This window comes from Panicum virgatum, chromosome 7K, assembly GCF_016808335.1.
Source record: "Panicum virgatum strain AP13 chromosome 7K, P.virgatum_v5, whole genome shotgun sequence".
Classification (NCBI taxonomy): Eukaryota; Viridiplantae; Streptophyta; class Magnoliopsida; order Poales; family Poaceae; genus Panicum; species Panicum virgatum.
Genome location: NC_053142.1, coordinates 36,939,152 through 36,947,871, shown reverse-complemented (window position 1 = coordinate 36,947,871; position 8,720 = coordinate 36,939,152). Strand labels below are relative to the sequence as shown.

The 8,720-nt window shown below is 52.5% G+C and overlaps 2 protein-coding genes across 2 annotated transcripts; both read left to right on the top strand.

The window, feature by feature from the left end:
• Positions 1-5,757: 5,757 nt before the first annotated feature.
• Positions 5,758-6,794, top strand: LOC120641274 (Bowman-Birk type bran trypsin inhibitor-like). Its single transcript, XM_039917320.1, has one exon. The coding sequence runs from the start codon at positions 5,773-5,775 to the stop codon at positions 6,352-6,354; it is 582 nt and encodes a 193-aa protein (XP_039773254.1). The 5' UTR covers positions 5,758-5,772; the 3' UTR covers positions 6,355-6,794.
• A 68-nt stretch (positions 6,795-6,862) lies between these two features.
• Positions 6,863-8,350, top strand: LOC120641275 (peptide methionine sulfoxide reductase A2-1-like). Its single transcript, XM_039917321.1, has 2 exons — positions 6,863-7,413; positions 7,962-8,350. The coding sequence occupies exons 1-2, from the start codon at positions 7,093-7,095 to the stop codon at positions 8,199-8,201; spliced, it is 561 nt and encodes a 186-aa protein (XP_039773255.1). The 5' UTR covers positions 6,863-7,092; the 3' UTR covers positions 8,202-8,350.
• Positions 8,351-8,720: the final 370 nt, after the last annotated feature.

The following is an 8,720-nucleotide window of genomic DNA, read 5'->3' as shown; positions in this document are numbered from 1 at the left end:
GGGGATCATCAGAGTCTTGCGCCATGCGGAACCTCCTGCGGGTGACCCTAATCCACAGGTAAGGCTGGGTGCAGGACGGTACCCCTACTCAGCGTCGTCAGGAACGAAGTCTGGATCTTCCTCTGTAAAATTAAAGAGTGGGGTGAGTACAAACGTACTCAGCAAGTCCAACCACACCCACGGAGGGGGTATAAACAGAATATAATGCACAGGGTAAATCAAGGATAAGTCTAGGGTTTAATTTGCGGAAAGCAATATTTTTATGCAGGATTCATTTGAAAGAAATGATCTTCAAAGCAAGTTTTTCTTTCACCGAATAACACAGTGTTGACCCACACAGGATCCAAGTTTTAAGTTGCTACCGGACTCCTCATCCGTCGTAGCACACGGCACAACTGCCGGACACTTTTCCAAAACAACTCACGCCAACCCATCCCAGAATAAACACTAGTTGCATGGCCACACCGTAACTCGCCCAGTACCGTGGGCACGGCTATTCGAATAGATTTTTAACTCTGCAGAGGTGTGCAACTTTACCCACAAGCGGGGTACCGCAACTCGATCACCTTAGTGCCGGTGCAGATCCCAGCAAAGTCATTACCCATCTTAGCTAGACCTGACTAGCCATCACGGGATGCACCAAGAGGTCATCGACCTATCACAGAGGTTTTAACCGGGGCATAAGTCACACAGAGCTAATCTCTTCTCCTTGATCACCCGTTGCTCTCAGCTCTCCTGAGGGCTATCAGACTAACTAGTGGGGTTTATGCTAAGTCGTTGCCCATTCAACGGTCGAGTGGTTTGCACGATAGTGGAGTTAGGTGAGATGACACACCAACTCGGTCCTTAGTTGTGACAAGATGGATATCTCTCTTCCTTGCTCTGCCACACAGGCACGACCACATCGTTCGGCAGTTCACACAGAAATGCCATCCATCTCGTCTAATCTCATCTTTCGAAATTCCACATTTTTCCCTTTCCACACACTCACACATTTTTCCTTTTATAAAACAAGTTATATTGTGTTTAAGGTTCTAAGCCTTCTAGCAGCGATTAACGTCCAAACAAATTACATTCACACATTAATCTAGGTGATCAAGGAATGGTTATAACAAATCAAGGGGTGGCTATCCAACCATGTTTTCAGCAGGCAAAACATATGCAGTTTTGTAAAACAGGCCAATAGGTTGTGTTTATAAAAATTAGGACAAAACATGCATCAAAGGATGGGATTGAACTTGCCTTCGCTCAACAAACGGGTATTTCAACTCGTGGTACGCGTTTCGATTTCCGGCTCGCGGTACTAGTCCTCGTGCTCGCGGTACGTACTCCCGGCTTCTGCTTGCGGTACAAACTTCCTATCCCGCAGCACCGGACTCCAGGCTTCTTCTCGTCGTTGTTCACGAATTCTCGGCGACTATTACGCGTCACAAATCAAACAAACAAAGCATACATAAATATAAACTGAACTCTATAAATTATAAAACTAACAAAGACAGTTAGAGTTAGATTTTAGATAAATTTAGGAAGATGAATTAGGCCAGATAGCATGCAGTGCTTACCAGGAGCACGACAAGCTCGCAAGATTTTCCCCTAAAGGGTGGTCGGAGAGAGAGCAACGAGCAAAACCTTGCTCTAGTGGAACCGAGAGGGTGAGTGAGCCAGGTTTGGGAAGGTGGCCGAGTTGGTTGGAAATGAGTTGGGAGTGATGGAGGAGCTACGCGAATGCGCCCTTTTATAGACCAAGAGGAGGCAGTGGCCGACAGCGGCGTGATGGGGTACTGGTGCAAGAACAGATCCAACGCTGTAGCGAGGAGCGGCGTTGTCACCACACGCACGACGAGACGGCAAAGCCGGCGCGGGCGGCAAAGCATCACGGTGCCACAGTGCGGAGAGGCGCCGAAAGCTGCCGGACATTGATGTGCAGTCTCATCGTGGGGCCAGTGTCGCGACATGCATGAGTGCGGTTCGCGCGTGTCGCGGGCTCAGCGAAAGGGGACACCGCGAGGGCGCCTTGAGCAGGATGTTGGCACGTGGCGACGAAAGGCTCGGTCTTTTGGCCCAGGGTGAAGCGGGCGCGCGTGCTCGCATTGTCCTGGCACTCCAGGTCCGCGGCGCACGGTGGCAAGGCAGCGGCTAGGCGGGGCGGCGGTGAGGTGGCGCACGTTCAGGAGCAGGAAGAGGTCAGCTTGTTAATGTGGGTGCATGCATCATCAGTGGACTGAAGCTTGTTGTTCAACATGTACGAGTTGTTAGCACTAGTTAGTGGTGATCTGCATGCAAGTAAGTGTGGCTTGCATGCAGAGAGGCGTGGTCAGGCCACGAGTGCTCGGCCATGTGGTGGGACCGGACGTGGTGTGGAGTGTGTTTATTTAAACTGTGTAATCAACTTGTACTGCGTGTGTGTGGAGGTGAATACAAGTGCAGTGCTGATGTGCAGCACAGAAGAGTTTCTGTGTGAGTTAGTGATCCTCTCAGAGTTTGTGTTCCTGTATTTGTTTTCCTCAAGTGTGTGTGCGCGTGTTTCCATCCACCGAGAGAAACTAGTAAGGTGCTCTTACTTGCCTTCGTGTAAACATCAGAGAGCGCGAGGGGAGACGGTCATTTTGATCAGTTCCGACACATGCGAGCTCCGGTATCCCGGTTCGCGGCGGCCAACGACTGCGGTGGTGGACGTGGGCGATGGCGAGGCAAAGGTAGGGCCTTTTGGTCCCGACTCAGGTGGTGTTCGGCGCGTACGCGCGGGCGCTCGGCAACCCGAGGTCACGGCGGCCGCGGGTGCTCAGTGGTGGCCAAGAAGGAAATAAAGGGGCCGGCACTGCTGCACCGAGCGTGTGCGTGCACGGCATTCAGCATAGCTGATGCCGCGGTGCTCGCGAAGCTCCGGCGTAGCCGGGCCACGATGGCGTCAGGCGGCAACAGGAAACGGATGGCGACGACGTTCGGCTCCTGCAAAAAAACGGTAGAACAGAGAAAAGAAAGGGGCTACAGCTCGCGGTACGGCTCGTCGTGGCCATCGGTGACTCGGCGTCGGCATCCATGTCGGCGTCGTCCTCTTCGCGCTCATGGCCGCCGTCTTCGTTAGCGAGGCTGCTAGCTGGTGGTTGTGCTGCTCCGAGGGAGTGCCGTCCCCAAGCAGCGCAACATCGTGGCAGCTCAAAGATGGAGGGGACGTCGGGGTCGCCGGGCTTGGGGTCATCGTCGTTGTGCTGCTCCACTTGAGCAAGGATGGAGCGGAAGGGAGCTGCTGGTGGCATCGTTTGGAGAGAAAAGAAAGGGCTTGCTTGGTTTGCTGCTTGCGATGGAAAACCAACGGAGAGAAGAGAGAACAGGGTGCTTGCTTCACTGGGATGGAAGGACAGAGGAGAGAGCAGCAGCGGGCGGCGGCTCCCAGCTGCTAGCTTGCCTGCGCTGCTGTGCTTGCGATGGGTGAGAGAGGAACGACAGATGTTGGTTTGCTCGGTGGAGAGAAGAAGAGCAGTGAGCAAAAGAGCTCCGTGGCTTGCGGTGGAAAAAAAATCAGAGTAGCTGGTGTGCTGTGCTACTGCTGCTGCCTTGTGGACTTTGTCCACGACAGAGAGGGAGTGAGTCAGAGAGAGCTGCCGACAGAGAGAGAATGAGAGAGTGAGAGAGAGAACGAAAGAGAGTGATTGCTGCTGCATGCTAACTTTTTTGGATTTGGAGCAGAAAAATCAAGAAGAAGGTGACGCAAGAAGAAGGTGACGTGGGAGAAAAAGAAATGGAGGTGGCATTAAAGAGGAGTTCAGGCTTGCTGTGTACTATGCGTGAGTGTGCACCGACGGAGAGAGTTAATTGCATGCATGTGTGCTGGGTTGGAGTGAACAGGAGTGTGCATGCATCAGGGCATGCATTGGTGCATGCTGCATGCTGCTTCTCGCCGTGAATGGCTTCTGTGGTGTGTGCGTGAGTGCTGCACTGCTGTCCGCCTACCTGTGTCTAATGCATGTGCGTGTGCTGCCTGCTTGCTCAGTGGAGCAGAAAAAAAAATCAGTGGGGCGCCGCACCACCGACGGAGAGAGAGAGTATGAAAGAGACGTGTGAGAGAGAAAGAGAGGGGTGTGCAGGGAGTGAGATGAGAATTAATGTGAGAAAAGAACAGAGTGAGGGAGTACGGGTGAAGTAAGAGTTTGGGCTGATTCGTGGGTGCATGCCATCCCTTGGACTGGAGCCGAGATATTCTGGATGGTGGCTCTAATTGATGGAGAGAGGGGGAATGCACGTGTGCAGAGAGATATTAGAGAAATAAAGAGAGAAACACAGTGATTCGATCATAGTTGTTAAAAAGAAATTAGATAATTTAAACTTGTGAGGGATTTTTCAAACAAAGAAAGATGAGCTCAACAGGCTTGAAATTAGATTTTGAAAATAAATTTTGAATTTAAAAAAATTTATTTGTGTGAGATTTTGGACTGTTACAGATCTACCCCTTAAAAAATCTCGTCCTCGAGATTCGGCTGATTCTTGAACATTGAGTTCTTTTTCTCAGCCGAACTCGGTGCATCTCCATTCCAAGGAGTTCTGGAATTCTATTATGACAGTTAATCTTCCTTTCTAATTAACAATAATCATGAAAGAAAATATTATTCATTCAAAAAAATCATGTAATTTTCATACCATGGATAGTTTATGTGCTTTCTAATTACAATAATAATATCTCTATATCGATGCATATAAATCCAATTGCAAGTATCCGGAGGGCCGTGCTTGAGCCGGCACGGCACGAAGGCGTGCTGGCGTGCCATGGGCCGTGCTTGGGCTTGATAATAGACTTATCGTACCAGCACGGCACGGCACGATGTGCCGATCGTGCCTAAAAATTTAAACCCGACACGGCACGAGGCACGAGAGGGCCGGGCTGGACCGGCACGGCACGGCCCAAGTCCCAGCTCTACCCCACGCACATAGTCCGAGAGAGACGGCGACTTGTCAATGGGGCAAAACGGTTCGGCAATGTTTGGTTTCTATAGTAATTTTTTTTCGAAAAGAGAATATATATGGAGTACTAAATGTAGTCTGTTTGTAAAACTTTTTTAAAAATGAATGTAATTTTTCACGACGAATCTAATGACGATAATTAATTTATAATTTGCTTCAGTAATGCTACAATAATCATTTTCTAATCGTACGATCGAAGGCCTCGTTAGCTTAGTCTCGCGAATTTACTAGGAGTCCTACAGATAGTTTTGTAATTAAATTTTATTTAACACTCTAAATTAGTGGTCAAAGGTAAAAAAAATTGCGAAATTTTTTCACCCCCAAACCAAACATGGCCCAAGCATGCAGCCGCAGGTTCCGGCATACATGCCACCACCGACCAAGCACCAGATCAAAGGAAAACTCTAGCAAAAGTGAGCAGCAAAGAGGAGAAGAAACTGGTGAGGCAGCGCGTTAGTTGGCCGCCGGTGAGGAAGGGGAACGAGTGGGGGGTGGATGAACTGCACGCCACGCCGTGGCTGCAACTTTGCGTCCGCGTCCGTCCGTACAGCAGCACATGCATGTCATAAACGTGCTACTGTATGTGTGTAAAGCAACTGTTTTGTCCCATACGAGGCGTGTGTGTGTCTCATGCGCGCGGTGGCACTTGGTTCTGCTCGTGCACAGGAAGTAGCACGAGGAGTGACCACACATGCAATGCAACCGTGTCCGTCTCCGAGGATAGGATAGGATCGACAACGCATGCGTATTGGCCCACTCGACCACTCGTCCCGCTGCGATTGGCTGCACGGGCCTTCATATACCGCGCGCCGGGCGATGGCATCAGCGCAACAAGCCACAGCTCAACTTCTTCAGCGAGGAGCAGCTGAGATCGAGATGACGACCAACGGCATGGGCGCCGCCGTCCTCGCTCTCCTCGTCGCCGGCGGCCTCGCCGCGGCCGCCGCCGCGAGGCCCTCCCACGCCGGCGCCATCATCCGTCTCCCCACCAGCGGCGGCGACCGGCCGTGGGAGTGCTGCGACTTCGTCGTGCGGGACCCGGACTTCCGGCCGCCGCGGTGGCAGTGCAACGACGTGTCGGCCGAGTGCCCCGCGGCCTGCAGCCGGTGCGAGGCGGCGCCGGGCGACGGCGGCGGCTACGTGTGCCGCGACTGGGTCGTGAGCCTGCTCGAGCCGCCCGTATGCACGCCGAGGCCGTGGGACTGCTGCGACGCCGCCGTCTGCACCCGGGCGTACATCCCCGACTGCCGCTGCGCCGACGAGGTGGAGGCGTGCCCGAGCAACTGCAGCGAGTGCGAGCTGGCGGGGGCGGACCCGCCCCGCTACCGCTGCCTCGACCTGTTCCACGGATACCCCGGGCCCAAGTGCACGCCGTTCCTTGATTCGATGGGCAACTAGCCCAGAACACGTACGTCCACAAATAAATAAAATTAGCTAGCTAGCGTACAAGCTACTGTAGCAAGTGATTGTTCATCCGACGTGTACAATTAGCTACCCTGCTCGCTAGCTGCTAGCTGCTACTGTATTTCGTGCAACTCAATAAGCGACGTGGCCAAGTAGACCTCAGTCCCAAGTGCAGATCAGAGTGGAGATAGATATGATCAACCGACCACAGTACTACACTACCGCTGCACGTTGATCCATTGTGCAAGTACGTACTCCCTGCGTCCATGCGACACCGTGTTGTGGGCCGTGAACGATGTGGGCTGTCTACTCGTGCATTTTAGATGTACTCCAGATGTGTGTTGGGCTGAACCGATTTTCTCAGCCTTGTCAGTTCCTGCACGTGTTTTTCCTGCGGCTTTTCGGTGGAGTGAAGGCAACATTTCAATTTTCAAGCACACTGCACACACCGTGGGCCACAAATTTATCACAGATCCGACCACCCGGATCTTGTCTGCGAGCAAGCCGCCAAACGTCACCCCTGACACCCAACGCGGGCCCCGCGGAAAATGAAAAGGCAAGAACCAAAATTTGGGAGGCAAAAAAAAAAACAGCTGCAGAACCGGCTATATACAAAGCCATCAGATGGTACGGGTGGGGACGCGATTAATCTCCATCGCCAAGCCTTGACGAAGTCCTCCTCCATCCCCACCGCCAACACCCAGACAGATCCTGCCGACCACGGGGGCCTCCATGTCCACCGGCGGCGCGGCGAGCCCGGCGCTGGCGCCGGACGCGGACGCGCCGGCCGGCGAGGGCCTGGCGCTGGCGCAGTTCGCCGCGGGGTGCTTCTGGAGCGTGGAGCTGGTGTACCAGCGGCTCCCCGGCGTGGCGCGCACGGAGGTGGGCTACTCGCAGGGCCGCCGCCACGCGCCCACCTACCGCGACGTCTGCGGCGGCGGCACGGGGCACGCCGAGGTGGTGCGCGTGCACTACGACCCCGAGGCCTGCCCCTACGGCGCCCTCCTCGACGTCTTCTGGGCCAAGCACAACCCCACCACGCTCAACAGACAGGTGCGCGCGCGTTTCTTCATCTCCGGCGCCGGCCGGCCGAGGCGATCTCTGTCGCCGGCGTAGCGGGGCTCGATGGGCCCCGCTGCAACTCGTTGCGAGGTTCAATGAACCTGGAACGGGTTCTACCATGTATGACCTTTGCTTTCCAATTCCGCCGCGTACAATGCGCCAAGTTGCGCCTTCCGGCACCCTAAAACATTTCAGGGATCTCTCTCTGCTCTAAAATATCGATCTCTGAATTTTCAAAAAATATCGATCCTGTAGGAAGAGTCAGCATCTATCATTATCATGTAGACAGAGCATCATAAAACGTCAATTTAAAATCTGCAGCTGATCGATGCCATGAAATCTGTCCATTTTTTCTTGATCAAGGCATCTCCATCGTCTACAACTTGCTGCTTCCCACCCACATTTTGTTGACGAGGAGAGATGGTTGGCACATCTCAGTAGGACGATGGCGACATCTCCTCTCCTTTCCTTTCCTGACAGTGTTTGCACAGTGTACTGATTGTTTTGGCCTGCCTGTGCGTTCATCCGAACCTGGTCAGGGCAACGACGTCGGGACGCAGTACAGGTCGGGGATCTACTACTACACGGCGGAGCAGGAGAGGCTGGCGCGGGAGTCGCTGGCGGAGAAGCAGAAGGAGTGGAAGGACGCCACCATCGTCACCGAGGTCCTGCCGGCGCGGCGGTTCTACCCCGCCGAGGACTACCACCAGCAGTACCTGGAAAAGGGCGGCCAGTCCGCCAGGAAGGGGTGCAGCGACCCCATCCGATGCTACGGGTGAGGCAGGGCCGGCTGAAAACACTGTGCTGTGGTTAGTTTGTGATTGTATCAGTACGTGTCACGATGGATGTCTTCGTTGGGAGCTTGGAATAACGAAGTGGATCGCAAATTTAATTAAGTACAGCGATATTATCCGGATTCTTTTTCATATGATGCTCTGTCTACATGGGGTCGGATTCATTATCATCCAGGTGGAATAACGAACTTGGAATAACGAAGTGGATTGCAAATTTACATACAAAGTTGAGGAACTAAAATATCTATTCTGCCGAATTTTTACTTTCTTGATAAAAGATATAAGCCCATCTCTTTTTTTTCATATCCAAATAGATTTAACTTTAGCCATCAATATCTGAAGCTTTGGACAGATTAATAACATGAGAGTCGAAATTAAAATTCTGATACTCATCCATTCAAAGTTTTAGATGTTGATAGTCAAATTTAAGACTGACATGGTATTTGATCTATTCATGTTATTAATCCATTCAAAGTTTGGATTAGTGATGCTTGGTTACAAAAT

What these genes read in the sequence shown, in the direction of transcription:
- LOC120641275 (XM_039917321.1), top strand. Translation starts at nt 7,093, where the DNA reads ATGTCCACCGGCGGCGCGGCGAGCCCGGCGCTGGCGCCGGACGCGGAC. An exon ending in CCACCACGCTCAACAGACAG is followed by an intron (nt 7,414 to 7,961) that starts GTGCGCGCGCGT and finishes GAACCTGGTCAG; the next exon opens with GGCAACGACGTCGGGACGCA.
- LOC120641274 (XM_039917320.1), top strand. Translation starts at nt 5,773, where the DNA reads ATGGCATCAGCGCAACAAGCCACAGCTCAACTTCTTCAGCGAGGAGCA.